The following is a 16,393-nucleotide window of genomic DNA, read 5'->3' as shown; positions in this document are numbered from 1 at the left end:
AATTATATATCTATTGTGCCCCTTATTAAACTTGTAAATAGTAAATATGTTGTACCGAACAAATAAATCGGCATTTTTAAGATAACACAAACTTCATTCGACCGCGATATCAAAGAATAAATGCGCTCGTCGCTCATCTATTTAAATGTGTTTGAAGTTTTCTAAAACAGTCTTTAAACAATGTTGGGAATGTGTTTTTCAATTACCTGGACTGATAACCGCAATAGTCCGAGATGTCGTTATCGGAGATACGCATGATAGCTGATAAGATAGGAGTGTGATACCGGCGCAGTGTGCGACCGGTCCCGCATCGAGCGTGAGCTATGTGTTACGAATAGCTGCGGCCGAGTCATGGTAAGTTTACACATAACTTTATATTATTATTACTAGCTGACCCGACATACGTTGTTCTGCTCATAATAAAAAAAAACTATTGCGGTTGGAATTTCGTTAATTCTTAACTGACCTCTACTCGGGAAAAGGAATATTCCTACCAGACTTTAACCCCCTTATTCATAATAGTCTGCTAACTTAAAGCATTGCTAATTCTCAGTCTGTCTTCTTCTATTGACCTAAGTCAGAATGAGAAAAAACACTCCTTAGCGGCTGTTTAAAGTTAGCGGACCATTATGAATAAGGGGGTAAGCCTCTACGCCTTAGAGATATCGTGATGAGTCAATATATAGGTGGAAATAAGATTTATATGATATATAGATAGATAGTACAAGAAAAGGAGTGAATCGACAGATTCAGTTTTGATCATAAGAAACAATAATAAGCTGTCTACATTAAATGGAATTAACGACAAGCTCAGCAATTTTGCTTTAGAATTTACAATAATATACGATAGATAAAGTAACAGTAGGTATTCCTCCGTTTATATATGGGTCTTTATTTTTATATTGGCAAATGACGTACAAAGTATTACCTAACTCGAAAAAAAAATCTTTTTTAATCGACTTCAAAGGGGGTTTCTTTTTGTTTTTTTTTATGTTTGTTACCTCAGAACTTTCGATTGTGTGAACCGATTTTGATAATTCTTTTTTGACCGAAGCTGGTGCTTCCCGTGTGGTTTGCCCCCCATAGCAATTAGTTCTAGATCTGACAATGACATCCTTAAGAAAAACAAAGTCTTAAATTTGCTATAAGTACGTGCGCGACAAATTTACAAATAACTCAATTTCGCGCCAACAGATTTTGATGATTATCTTTTTGTTGGAAAGGATATACTGCAAAGGTAGTTTGGTGAGAGTTTGGTTAGGTTCTGATTATGGAATCCATGACAAAATAGCGGAAATCTTCAATTCTTAGGAGCAATTAACGATACTCGGCCAAATCTCTTTTGTGCAGATTCACTAAATATCAAAAAATAAAAATAAAATTAACAAAAACTAACAAAAAAGCAACCGACTTCGAAAACACTATTCCAAAACAATAGATAGATACATCTATTGTATAAAAATACGCAATTACTTTTATACTTGTTTTTGCATATTATAATATAATATGATATATAATATACTAGCTGCCCAGACAGACGTTGTTCTGTACATAATAAATAAAATACCGTTTTTGATGAATTTGTCAATAATTTTTCATTGTAACATAATAATATGCTCCTTGTTGTTATAATGAAATTGTTTCACAGCAGAACTGTCAAACCGCGCGTCAAAAATACTCTCACAGAAAATATGTCCAAACAAAACAAATATTGGAAATAAAAATAATTATGGGTCCCAAATCGAAATAAAAACTATCCTATGTCTTAAGTTGGACTAAACTGCACTCCATGAAGTATTCCCCATTGAAATCCGTTCATTAGTTTAGGAGTCCATTGAGGACAAACATTGTGACACGAGATTTATATATATTAAGATTATACAATCTAGTTAATTAATAATTCTAGTTACGATTATTGATATTTTTGGAGTCGGTGTCAGCCAAGGTAGGTTTGTAACATCTTATATAGTTATAGGTGAGATGTGCTTGAGTCATGAGGAGGCGTCATTAGGTTGTATAAAAATACGCAATTATTTTAATACTTTTTAGTGCATATTAAATATATTGCTTAGTAAAAGTGTTTTTGAAGTCTGTTGTTTTTTCGTTAATTTTTTTTGTCTTTATTGAGAAACTACATAGTAAATCTGCTATTTGCAAACCGACTAACCTTGTTTCGATTTTAATGAACTCATTTTTTTTTCATTAAAGCTAAAAGTAGGGATATAGAAAACGGAACAAAAGTAAATGGGAGACTACTGATTTTAAGAGATTAGGTTTACTTTAGTCTCTCTTTTCTTGCATTCAAATTCAAATATTTTTATTAAAAAAAAATTTAAAAAAAAAACAACCGACTTCAAAAACACTATTCCAGAATAATAGACATAATATGCACTAAAAAGTATAAAAATAATTTCATATTTTTATACAATCTAATTCTAGTTACGATTATTGTAATTTTTGGAATCGGTGTCCTTCCGCCGCGACTCGCTCTCGCCTCTCGCCTGCTCACGACTCAAGCACATCTCACCTATAACTGTGTATGTAGTAACTAACCTATCTTGGCTGACACCGACTACAAAAATTACAATAATCGTAACTAGAATTAGATTAATTAGCCAGTATTCTAGATACACATCCCCGTAGGTAATGATAGTTTTAAGTTAATGTTATCATAGTGTTGTAATCATGGTGTTAAAATAGTATTTAAAGTCACATACATTATCAATGACTTGATAGATTATTGTATTGTTAAGTACAACTACAGTGTTAATTAGATTATTGTATTGTGAACAGTTTTATTCACTTATTTACTAATAGCGCCTTCATGGGCGTGCAATAGTTATTTTGGACATCATTTTTTTTAATATACTCACTTTGCAAATATTACACACAACAAACTGCTATGGTCAATACAATTTTATAAGCTTTCGGCTATACAACTTTCATCCCCCTTTTTCATCCCCACACGGGTCAAAATTTTGAGAACGCTAAAATAAATATTTATTTATTTCTTATCAAGTGCCTAAATCCAAATTTTCATCTTCGATAATGACAGACTTTCACACAAATTTCCACGCCCAACTCCGCCAAGCCTTTTATTCGCGATAAAAGGTAGCCTATGTCCTTTCCCAAGCTCTTTGTCTGTCTCTGTAATAATTTTCATCAAAATCGGTTTGGTGGTCTAGGTGTGAAAGCTTAACAAACAAAATTACATTCACATTTATAATTATATTTATATTATAAGTAGGGATCGCAAAACACTAACAGGAATTAGAATAAAAAAAGCACTGTATTGAGGTATTGTGCGTTTTTGATTGGACCTTGGAGGCACGGACGAGTAAAATAAGAAGGACTCCGTGTCACCTTATATAAGAGTGAAGCACCTAAACAAGCTGGTAAACGTGTAAATACATAGCCCCACGCATACACTTACACTAATACAAGCCGATCGGCCGCCATTATGAGATTTGCCATCGTCTGCGACACATCAGTTTGCGTCACAATAAAATATTTTACAAATTACGTCGTGCGTTGTGAAAAAGTGTAAAAAAAATACTATAAAAGTATTTGTGAATATATGATTATTTAAGTGAGAAAAAATTGTGTATCTGGTATACCTCGTAACCGCACACACACTAGCATAAAGGTGCTTCACATGCTAATATCACGGCGCGGAGTCCTTCTTTTTTTTACTAGTCCGTGCTTGGAGGTAATAAAGGCAGGGCTGGAAACCGAAAAACAACCTGTTTAACATTTAAGGACAAAGAGAACCTTATAAAAGATTTCATAGGTTTTCTCCACTATTTTGGTTATTTAAGTTCATTAAAAGGGTTTCCTTAAACAAACTGGTTAAGAACAGTATTGTCCGCGTGAGAAGAGAGTATTGTCCACCATCATAACTGGTTAATAAGGGTCAGTGAAATACAGTCAAAGTCAAAAATACTTTATATATAATCAAATAGACTGCTCGTCAACGACTTAAAATCTATATATATAAAAATGAGTTGCTGTTCGTTAGTCTCGCTAAAACTCGAGAACAGCTGAACCAGTTTGGCCAGTTTTGGTCTTAAATTAATTGTGGAAGTCCAAAGAAGGTTTAAAAGGTTAATAAATAGAAAAATGCTGCTAAATTAAATAAAAACAACAAATTTGTTTTTCCTTTGATGTGTCCATACATAATTTCTATGAGAGAATTTATTGACGCACGGTTTGCAAGTTCTGCTGTGAAACAATTTCATTACGACAGCAGGGTGCATATTTTACGAAGTAATTTTTGATGTTATGACATATTATTGACAAAATCATATAAAAACATTATTTTATTTATTATATACAGAACAACGTCTGTCGGGTCAGCTAGTATTACATAAATACATGCAGATTTCACAGAAGCTTATACAAAAAAATATATAAAGAAAATAATATATTAATTTAAAAATAATGCAATCTTGTAAAGTAGTACAAGGTTGAGCCATAAACATATAAATGAAAAAATTAACAACTACAGAAGTATTTAATTCCATATTATAATGTTGTTAACGTTATCATTAATATTGTAATAAGCGTTCGACCTGACTCTGCACCCTCCCTTTACATAAATTATTATTAAAACTTTTGTGAGACATGAATAGGAGGCTGACAAGAACTATTTTTGTTGAAATTGATGTTATTTAAGGAGTTTTTTAAGACAAACTATTTGTTCTAATACATATATGTTACCATACTATTATTCATCATATTTCAAAGACCGTGGCCTGACTCGATACCACGGACGAGTAAAAAAAGAAGGACTCCGCGCCGTGATATTAGCAAGTGAAGCACCGTTATGCTAGTGTGTGTGCGGTTACGGGGGATACTAGTTAAACAATTTTTTCTGCCTTAAATAATCATATGTGGCCACAAATACTTATATAGTATCGTTTTTACACTTTTTCACAACGCACTTTTCAAAATATTTTATTGAGACGCAAACGGATCTGTCACAGACGATGACAATTCTCATAATGGCCGCCTATCGGCCTGTAGTAGTGTAAGTGTGTGCGTGGGGCTATGTATTTACACGTTAATTGGCTTGTTTTTGTGCTACACTGTTATGTGAGGTGACACGGAGTCTTTATTTTTTTACTAGTCCGTGCTCGATACATAATTATTGTACAAGATCGACTCGATAGGAAATAACTCCAAAGATTGGTCTTAAAATCATCATAAAACGGTTCTATGTCTTTATTTTTCTGACATATGGGTTTGCAATTAAGGGCATGAAATCAACATATTTTCGCCTAATCCGCTGCCGATTTATGTTTCACAATTAACCCACTTTTTTTTATTTCAATATTTATTTATTATTTCGTTCTAAGACCTTGCCGCCCAGTAAACAGTAATAGTGGGCTCTTGTTTACTCTGATACAAATAGACAATAAACGCCGACGTGCCGTGCTTGTCGTTTGCGCATCGAAAACATCGCAAAATGTCTATTTCGGCCGTATGTGTTGGTGCCGACAAAGAATATGTAATAGTAAAGGTAGTACTGCCTAGCCTCGGACTATTCAGAGGTCCGTCATCAGCATTAGTGTAGTGAGTTCGCGGTGACGTCCCGTCTCACACTACGTATTTGCGCTCGTAGTGCGCGGCTTGACAGGGCGGGGGGCGCGGGTTAAGAGTTATTACGCGCACTCAAGTTTTTGTGTCAGTATTGGCGTTCTCGGACAGCACTTAATCCGAAATGCGTTTAACAACACGAAATTCTAAGTCTCCCCTTACATTTACATTCCTACGTTTAGTCAAAATAGATTTGAAAATCGCTTATTGAACGTCAAAAACTACCACCCATTCAAAATAGACTGCCTCAGACCTGAGAAGAACGAGCGCAAGAAAGTCTTAAACTTTTTTAATAAAAATATGTAGTATTTGAAAATTGAAATTAATAAAATACAAAATATTTACTGATGATATGTGATCCAAGTGTCTTTCTTATTTCTTGTAGTATTATTTTTATAAAGTTTTACTATTCCACCCGGCATTTTAGTTTCAATTATTAGCAAGGTTTAACAGAACATGTGGCACGTTAACGTCACACATTGCTCGAGACTGGCTCGAGTAAATCCACTTGGGCGTAGTTTTTTAATTGCCACATTACCAGAGGAATCACAGGAGAGTTGCAGGCCTTTGAGTAATAACGTATAGACGATCTGACAGCCCGATGCGTGACCAATTTTGATTTGTCAGTTTGTGCGTTACCTAGAGTTAGTTAGTTTAATACAGTAATAACTATTACGCGGTACCATTATACGCGATCTTCATCGCCCATATAACGCGGGACTTTTATAATTACACATTTCTGTACTGTGAAATTAATAATGATTTGAACAGTTCATAATTAGCCTCACGTACCTTTGCACGTCTGTCAATTGTGTTATTACAACATTAAATTATTTTATTTTAAAAACCTTAATAAAATAGTAAAACTAGGCAACCAATTGGAAATACTTGTTACGAATTGTGATTAATTATTATTATTATACTCTTTATTACAATTTCATCTTATTTTCTACATTTTTATATATAACATATTTATAAAAAACATTATTACAAATATAAATATAAAAAATAGAGTCCCGCCGGCGTTGGTTCACGAAAATTCCGCCGCCTCTTGAGATGATGGTCGAGGCTCTTTGTTATAAGACCGTTAACCGAAACGACTATTGGGACAATTATTGTTGAATCAACTTCCCACATGTCAGTAACCTCGTGTGCTAAGTCTAGGTACTTCGACAATTTGTATATTTCAGCTTTCACAAGGTTATCATCACACGGGATGGTGATATCAACTAATTATTATTATTATTACGAATTACGAGATCGTAAAAACGCGTTATAGCTGAATAGGCCTATTAATGCGTTTTCTCATGATGCGGAACCACTCTACCGCATATTACCTATACTATAATGCCAAGCGTGGCTGACTGTATACGACTTGTCAATCAAAATCGGTTACAGTACCAACAGATTCGCTTTCCTTATCTATCTTGTTGTATCTCTGTTAGAGATCTACTTCTCTTTCTGACGCTTTATGTATAGACTAGTATATTGTAAGTTTCTAATGCGTCCATATTGCGTCTTAGTTTTATCTATCGGTGTGTCACACATCGAATCGAATGCGTTACTAGATAACGCGCCGATAACGAAAACTAGATTCTATTTCAATATTAACTAGGTATTTGTACGAATATGTCACAACAAGAGATATCGACGATCTAAACCAATACTGTAATGTAAATTACAACATAACTATTAATTATATTTAAAAACACTTTGAACATTAATTATTGGAACACTAACTGAAGTCTTGTAGTTCGGACATGCATTAATAGAAGTTTGATTTACGGATGCTATGGTAAGAATATTTTCTGTTTATTTCTTTAACAAATCGCGGCGTCGTGTGCCGGGTCGTCTCCTTCTTTCATTTGTGCAAAGACAACGATTGTTCATCCATGCAGTGTTGCTTGCGGTACCAGGTCGACCTGTTATCACTACATATTATAAAACAAAGCCAACCGCAGCGTCTGTCTGTCTGTCTGTTCGCGATAAACTCAAAACTAACTAAGCTGTTTGACTTGATTCCTGCCGCCGAATTCCACCTTCGCACGATACGCCACAAGTTAGGATATCATCCCCAAAATCTGCATGTGTGGCGGTCCTCCACAGTGCGGTTTTCAAGGAGCTTTCTTCCACGCACTACAAAGCTGTGGAATGAGCTTCCTTATGCGGTGTTTCCGCGACGATACGACATGGGTACCTTCAAAAAAAGCGCATACTCCTTCCTTAAAGGCCGCCAACGCTCCTGTGATTCGTATGGTGTTGCAAGAGATTGTCGGCGGCGGTGATCACTTAACACCAGGTGACCCGTGCGCTCGTTTGTCCTATTCCATAAAAAAAAAACTAACTGCACCGATTTTCATGCTGTTTTCACCAATGGATAGCGTGGTACTCGAGGAAGGATTAAGTATATACTTTGTAAGGTTTTGTGTATATTTTTGTATACATTAACGACTTTTGTTGGAGGTGTCGGAAACAGATTAGCCGTCTGTGAGATTTCAACGGAAACGCTAGCTTAAACGCTTTGAGATAAAACAAAATAATGTATTGTCGAATTGTGTATTTTATATAGGTCTACAAAAAAGTCCGGGAGGGTATATGTCTATCTCTTAAGCATAACATACTATATCCATTTAAATACCTTAAAAAATTTGACTAAATTATACTTTAGAATACATTATTGCCGAATACTTACATCATATTATTTTTCTATTGACAGAATAGTGTCTGTCGGGTCAGCTAGTATAGTTTATAAATCATTCCATTTGTTTGATGCGATAACTAATAATAACAGTAATCACGACCATCATGTTCACGAAGCATCCTTACACAAACGATGTATTTAACGTTCAAGTGACGTTCTACGCATCTAGTATACGATAATTTGTATTTATACAGTTTAGTTTTTACTAATTTTTTTATTATAATAATGGACGAGACGACCAGGACGTTCAGCTGATAATTGGTAATTGATACGCCCTGCCCATTGCAATGCAGTGCCGCTCAGGATTCTTGAAAACCCCAAAAATTCGGAGCGGCACCACAACTGCGCTCGTCACCTTGAGGCATAAGATGTCAAGTCGCATTTGCCCAGTAATTTCACTAGCTACGGTGCCCTTCAGAACGAGGCACAGTAATGCTTACAGTGTACTGCTTCACGGCAGAAATAGGCGCCGTTGACCACACCACGGCTAGATAATGGGTACCAACCCATAATCTAGCTGGCATCCGGTGGAGCCCCCCACTGGTATTTATAGTAAAGATTCCAATGCTAAGCGCATTGGTTAGGCCTGTTTGAATACTATATTCGACTTTGACTTTGATAAAATCGATCCAACGAAATTTTTAAAGCCTTGTTCATTTTGATTAGCAAAAGCATCTTCCGATATTTATGTACGTGGATATGCTGAACAGTTAAACAATAAATTGGGTTTCATACCAGCGATAATTCACCAATTGACAGTTAATAAACATAAATGTACCGACTACCGAGGCACTAAAACTTCTCTACCACTGCTAGATGCATTACTTGCACAAATAAAATTTGAAAACAAAAATGAACAATGCGGTACTCGAACCCGCGACCTCTCGATTTCCGTCCGAGCCCTCTTTCCAACTAAGCTACCCGTTCGAGTACGCACTTCTCGTTAATTTTGGTATATATCGTTCAACTCCCAGGTTGCATTAAAACATTAAAACACTTATTTCCAAAAAAAGTTTTTGCCCTGTGCTGCCCCGGGGCGTAAAAAGAATAGGGTAGTCCCAGGTCCAAGGGTGTCGTAAGAGGCGACTACGGGCTTTTTGAAAGTGGGAGAGTCACGCTGCTGTCTTATGACGTCAGCACAATCGGGCCAGACTCATCCGGGTTACTTACCACACTCGCACAGAATACCGGCGTGAAGTAGCGGCCTAGTGCCGCTATGTTTCGCATAGGTTAGTGTCGAGGACCGGAGGCCATTCCCCCCCCCACCCCCAACAAAATATGAGAGCGGTCCTAAAAAAGAAAGTACCCCAGGAGGGTACCGGCTCTTGTAGAGCCGGAGAATCCCTCCCCGAGCATTCGCGCTCGGGCTGCCCCTCGTATTCTGGGGAGGGCACAGTACCGCGTATGTCACAGGACAAACAGGGCAGCAACACCACGGCACCCCGCTCCACGCTTAATGTGGACTTTTGTAACATCCGGGGAATTCACTCCAACTTAAACGCCGTCCACCACCACCTTGAGACGGCGCAGCCGGCCTTGTGTTTCCTTACGGAGACGCAGATATCTCGACCTAGCGACACGTCATATTTAACGTACCCCGGGTACAAAATTGAGCATAATTTCATGCCTCATGCCGGGGTATGTGTGTACGTTAGGGAGGATATCTGCTGTCGCCGTCTCGGCAATTTTGAGGGTAGGGGCCTGTCTTCTCTCTGGCTCCGCGTAGATTTAGAGGACCGCGTCCGCATCTATGCGTGTGTCTACAGGTCCCATAGTGGTAACGCAGAAACGGATCACCTCATGGGCTGCGTTCAAGCGGCATTTGATGACGTGCTTGCTCAGATCCCCTCCGCTGAAATCGTAGTCTTGGGTGATTTCAACGGGCACAATGCCGAATGGCTTGGATCACGTACCACAGACTACGCAGGGCGATCTGTGCATAATTTTGCATTGGCGTATGGTCTGTCCCAATTGGTTGAGTCGCCGACGCGGCTCCCGGATGTGGATAGCCACATGCCGTCCTTATTAGATCTTCTGCTGACTACACATCCCGATGGTTACCAGGTCTCTGTCGACGCCCCTCTCGGAACGTCCGACCATTGCCTGGTCAGGAGTGTAGTGCCTATCCGACGCCAACGTCGCAGACCACCAGCGACCCGTCGCGTTTGGCACTACAAGTCAGCAGATTGGGATAGGATGCGTTCCTTTTTTGCATCCTACCCTTGGGGCGGGGTTTGTTTCCCTTCGGATGATCCTAGTGCCTCCGCCGTTGCAGTAGCCGATGTGATACTGCAGGGCATGGATATTTTTATACCAAGCTCTGTAGTACCGATCGGTGGCAGATCACAGCCCTGGTTCGATGCGTCAGTTAAAGCAGCATCTGACTGCAAAAAACAGGCGTATCGAACTTGGGTTGCGGCGCTGGGCTCAAAGGATCCGAACTACAAAGTTCTAAAGAGGAAATATAACCGTGCCTCCAGATTTTTTAAACGGCAAATCGCCCGTGCGAAATCGAAGCACGTCGTCAAAATTGGCGAGCAGCTTTCCAGTTACCCGACCGGAACACGCAAGTTCTGGTCGTTGTCGAAAGCTGCTCTTGGTAACCTCAACCAGCCGTCCATGCCGCCGTTGCACCTGAGGAATGACACCCTGGCTCATACGGCAAAAGAGAAAGCCGATCTCCTGTGCACTCTTTTTGCCTCCAACTCGACTCTTGACGACAACGGAAAAACACCGCCGACCATCCCGCGGTGTCAGAGCTCCATGCTTGAAGTACAGTTCCGACAGAAAACTGTTAGGCGAGCTCTGTTTTCGTTGGACGTCAGGAAGTCGAGCGGGCCGGATGGCATTTCTCCAACCGTGCTTAGAATGTGTGCCCCTGAGTTGACGCCGGTGCTAACGCGTTTATTCCGGCACTCTTATTCAAAAGGCGTAGTCCCTGATTCATGGAAGTCAGCCCTTGTACATCCGATCCCAAAAAAAGGAGACAGTTCGGATCCGGCAAACTACAGGCCTATTGCTATTACCTGCCTACTCTCCAAAATCATGGAGAGCATAATTAACCGCCAGCTCTTGGTATACCTTGAGGGTCACCAGTTGATCAACGACCGGCAGTACGGCTTTCGCCATGGTCGGTCGACTGGCGATCTTCTGGTATACCTAACACATAGATGGGCGGCGGCTATTGAAAGCAAGGGGGAAGGCCAGGCAGTTGGTCCGGATATAGCGAAGGCCTTTGATCGTGTATGGCACAAGGCGCTCCTCGCAAAACTTCCATCATTTGGGCTTCCCGAGAGCTTATGCAAGTGGACCTCCAGCTTCCTCACTGGGCGCAGCATACAGGTCGTTATCGACGGTTATTGCTCGAATCCCAAGCCCGTGAACGCTGGAGTGCCCCAAGGCTGTGTGCTATCTCCCACGCTGTTTCTTCTGCATATCAACGATATGTTAAACACCGCCAACATGCATTGCTATGCAGACGACAGCACTGGTGATGCCGTATACACGGGCCATGCAGGTCTCTCTCGGGAAAACGTCGACCAGTGCCGGGAGAAACTTGTGTCTTCTATCGAGTCCTCTCTCGAGAAGGTCGCGGAATGGGGTAAGTTGAACCTTGTCCAATTTAACCCCCAGAAGACTCAAGTTTGCGCGTTTACCACTAAAAAAACCCCATTTGCCGTATCACCGCTCTTCGAGAACACTTCCCTTAAAGCCTCGCCTAGTATCGGAATACTGGGTCTCGAAATCTCGAGCAATTGCCAATTCCGTGGCCATCTGGAGGGCAAAGCCAAACTGGCTTCAAAGAAACTGGGCGTCATAAATAGAGCACGGCAATACTTCAAGCCGGCCTACATTCTAGCGCTCTACAAAGCGCAGGTCCGGCCTCACATGGAGTATTGCTGTCATCTCTGGTCTGGCGCACCCCAGTATCAGCTCGATCCATTTGACCGCGTGCAACGCAGAGCAGCTCGAATTGTCGGGGACCCAGTACTCTGTGAACGGCTGGATCACTTGGCGTTGCGTAGAGACGTCGCTTCATTGTGTGTCTTCTACCGCATTTATCACGGGGAGTGTTCCGAAGAGCTGTTCAATCTGATTCCTGCCGCCGAATTTCACCTTCGCACGACACGCCACAAGTTACGATATCATCCCCACCATCTGGATGTGTGGCGGTCCTCCACAGTTTTCAAGGAGCTTTCTTCCTCGTGTGTGGTAGTATAGTGTGTAGCTGTGGAATGAGCTTCCTTGTGCGGTGTTTTCGGGACGATACGACATGGGTACCTTCAAGAAACCTTAAAAACCTACACCTTCCTTAAAGGCCGGCAACGCTCTTGTGATTCCTCTGGTGTTGCAGGAGAGTGTGGGCGGCGGTGATCACTTAACACCAGGTGACCCGTACGCTCGTTTGTCCTCCTATTCCATAAAAAAAAAAATCACAGAGGATGTTGCTGTTGGATGTTCAGTACTTGAATTGGTTTATGTTGATGCCACTGCTTGTGGCAGTGACGCGGGGCGGGTCGTTTCCTTCCCTAAAATATGGTCGAGGGAGGTGATGGCTGACCATGCGTCATGCTCTCGTGAACAGGCGCTATTTGTTGTGGCTTATTATCCTGTTACCGAGAAGTCTGCTTCATTTTTTATTATTTATTTTATTTAATTATTTTAAAATTAAAGTAATTATATTTTTTTAATAATAGCTAACTAAAGGCTCGCATAATGCCTTTATTTATTTACGGTGTGTATGGATTGATGCATTTACTGTATTGTAGATACTATATTATGTATGTACTCAATAACTCTTGTGTTTTTAAATATTAATTTACTTTTTTTTAATTACTCGTGTAAGGCATTTAGTATTTGATGTTTGGGTATTTTTGTTGCATCACTTTGCATAATATATTGTAATTGAAATGATTTGTAAATTGCATTGAAAATATGAACTGGTAATACCTAATCTGTTTTGAAAAGAGCAACGTAAGAGTTTCTTGCTCGTTCTTTTCTGCCTTGATTTGATTTGATGTTTGTTGGTCAGGAATCGGAGACGATCATAATAGTGAGCGTGTTCGGCGGGGCCTGGCTGGTGTTGATGCTGATATGCATCATTTTGTGCACGCAAATTGCCAGCCTGCGCAGGAAGGTCCAAGACCTTATGAACTCCGGACGACTTCGGGTGCAGTAAGTTATTTTTACATCTACCTTGGACAAACAATTGGTTCAATAGCATGGTCACCTTTTTATCAAAACCACATTGATACCGTGGAAAATGTTCAGAAACGTTTTTTGAGAATTTTGTGTAACCGTTTCACACTTAGAAAATCACTGTTATGAGGCTAGATTAAAATATTCTAATCTAGACTCACTTGAAATGCGCCGTTAATTAATCGATTGAAAGTTGTAAATCATCATATTCATACTAAACTGATGTCCAGGTTTTCTCTATACTGTAATCCTTGTAGGACTAGAAATGTAAGGACTTTCTTTGTTTCAACTTCTCGGTTGTGGACATCGCGTAATGCACCAGTTAATAGATTATCTCGTTCATATAATGACTTAGCAAATATCAATAACTGTATAGATATTATTTCTAATAGTTTTTGTAGTTTTCGACGCCTAGTTTTAGACACTCTGCGCCTGTAAGAGACTTAGCTTATCTTTCTTCTTCACTTCTTCACAGTCGTTCCCTCATTGCTGAGGATCGTGATTCCGCTAAGTTCGTCTACAGCTTTCCGCCATCTGTTACGGTCTGTCGCATGGTGGAGTGCGATGCTAATGGGTTGGTTAGTCTGCTCGGATATTTGGTCAGACCAGCGTCGTGGGCCTCTTGGTCTCTTCCCCTCAATTTTCCCGGTGACCATCAGACGTTCTAGGTTATCAGCACCGCGTCGTGCAATGTGGCCAAAGTATCTCATGATCCGCCAGTATATGTAGTGGATAGCTTATCTTTACGTGCTTTATATTTATGTTTCTTGAAATTTGTATCAGTTTTCCCTTATTGTATGTTATACTTATAATATTTGGGATGTAATTTTATTTTATTAAAACATATTGGTACAGAAGCGAAATTTATACGCAATAGGACTTACATTATAGTATTCTGGTGACACTGAAATGTTTTTTGGATCTTGACACCCCAATAACCAAAATAACATTTGAAAGAGAATTTGAAGAAGTTATACATACAATATTATCCATGCTAATATTGTAAATGTGAATGTATGTTCGTTTGTTCCGCTTTTACGCCGGAGCTACAGAAGCGATTTTAATAAAATTTGGTACAGCGATAGACTAGAGCTTGGGAAAGGACATAGGCTACATTTTATATCGGAAAAATCCATGGTTACCGCGGGATTTGTGAAAATATGAAATTCACGTCCATGAGCTATAACTATTCCAATAGTAGGTTTAGTTGGCTTAGCAATCTTCTTCGAAATAAGATTCATATAATATGTTGATAACGGGAACTGGAATAGGACATGAGATAATCTTCGATTCCAAACTTGCTTATTTTTAAAAACTCTTTATCTACGCGGTGAAGCGCGGGCATTAGCAAGTATACCTATTTTATACAATACTAATGTTTATATTTCGTATTCGTCTTTCTAACTCCTCTTTAATTGAGTAATATATTATATGAGAAAGTACCTCTAACTTAAACATACTATGAGTGCCTTTAACATATCATCAAATCATTTATTGAAGATATCCAAAAACAGATACTTCCACTTAAACTGAAGCAAATATTTTTTTAATTATCCAGGAAGCTGCAGATGAGTACAGATGCCCACCATGCTTTCAATAACCCTGGCCTGACTCCTGATGAGGAGTTGGCTCGCCGAGGGTTCTCTATGTATCAAGGCTCCGAGGAAGACATCGAAAGTGGAAGAGGTACTGAGCGGTATGTGCTTTGCGAAAGGAGCCGTTTAAGTGGGATAGGATGGGTTGATTTACTCCATACATCTCAACCTTATATAATAACCCATAAAAGATATTGCACATAATTATTTGATCGAAGATGAATTCGAAGATCTATTGTAGTCTTGTCAATCAGTTCAAAAACGTGTTACTTTTAGTAAAGTTCCTAAAAATATGATCAATGGATCATACAATTCGAAATGTTGAATGAAATATTATGATTTTTTATCAGGGGTACATTATACGCATTGAGTTTATTCATTGTTAGTTTTACAAATTGTGCATTTATTCAGGCAGAAGGGTGGGCAGTTCGTAGAGGAGTTGTGCCGCAAGATTGACGACAGACAGCAACGCCAGAACCAACTCCATGGGCAAGACCCGGGTAAACACCAAAACCAAACCCAGAATCAAAATAACAGCCAGGCGCAGACTCAACAGCAAATCCAGACCCAGAATGAACTTCCGAGGCAGGCTGAGATCCAAAAGAACCAGCCGAACGGCGCTGCACCTTCATTCTTGCTGCAGAGAATTGAAGATAACAAGAAGAAGACCAGAGCTCTGGCTAACCCTGTGGCAAACCAGGGCCGCCAGAGCGATACCAACCCTAACTTCATTTATTAAATATTACCTGTAAATACTACCTAAATAATGACATTTTCAACCGTCGCAGCATTTCTAGCTACTCGATTCGTGATTCGATTCATGAATCGAAAGCTGGTCAACTTAATGCTGTTTATAAAATATTGTCTTGTATTAAACATCGAGGACGCAAAGATGTTTACTCCAATGACAATGTTCCAAAGTTCAGGCTTATTCTTCTTTTGTTATCTACTTGTACCATACATGCAAGGGTTAGGTGCGAAGACATATGGCTGGGACTATGAGTGGAAATGCAATAATATTGTAAATGTTTAATATAAATATAGGATTATTATGAGTTTTATTAATAATTCATTGTTTTAAATATGCACCTTGACGATAGCATGAATTACTACGTATAGTTTTGCTGAACAACATAACCGTAGCAGTAGCCATAGCAATTTTTGTTACCTATAGCGTTTAGCCGAAGCAACTAAAGGACTCCGAGTCATTGGAAAAGAGGTATGATGCGTGAAGGTAAGTAACGCATGTCATGCAAACTATACCTTCATCTAGAATTTTTTACATTTATCATCCAAGCTT

The 16,393-nt window shown here is 39.3% G+C and overlaps 1 protein-coding gene across 2 annotated transcripts; it reads left to right on the top strand.

Moving 5' to 3' along the window:
* The first annotated feature begins 213 nt into the window (after positions 1-213).
* On the top strand, positions 214-16,142 carry LOC126974492 (putative uncharacterized protein DDB_G0279653). Of its 2 annotated transcripts, none has more exons than XM_050822006.1 (4): positions 214-354; positions 13,332-13,474; positions 15,057-15,194; positions 15,505-16,142. In XM_050822006.1, exons 1-4 carry the CDS (start codon positions 352-354, stop codon positions 15,830-15,832), a joined length of 612 nt encoding a protein of 203 aa, XP_050677963.1. In that variant the 5' UTR covers positions 214-351; the 3' UTR covers positions 15,833-16,142. The 2 variants fall into 2 exon arrangements, with proteins under 2 accessions (XP_050677963.1, XP_050677965.1); XM_050822008.1 differs by lacking the exon at positions 214-354 and adding an exon at positions 7,239-7,393.
* The last annotated feature ends 251 nt before the right edge of the window (positions 16,143-16,393 follow it).

Source organism: Leptidea sinapis, chromosome 32 (genome assembly GCF_905404315.1).
Source record: "Leptidea sinapis chromosome 32, ilLepSina1.1, whole genome shotgun sequence".
NCBI classification, from domain to species: Eukaryota; Metazoa; Arthropoda; class Insecta; order Lepidoptera; family Pieridae; genus Leptidea; species Leptidea sinapis.
Note: the sequence above shows the minus strand (reverse complement) of the source record. Positions and strands in the feature narration are given on the sequence as shown.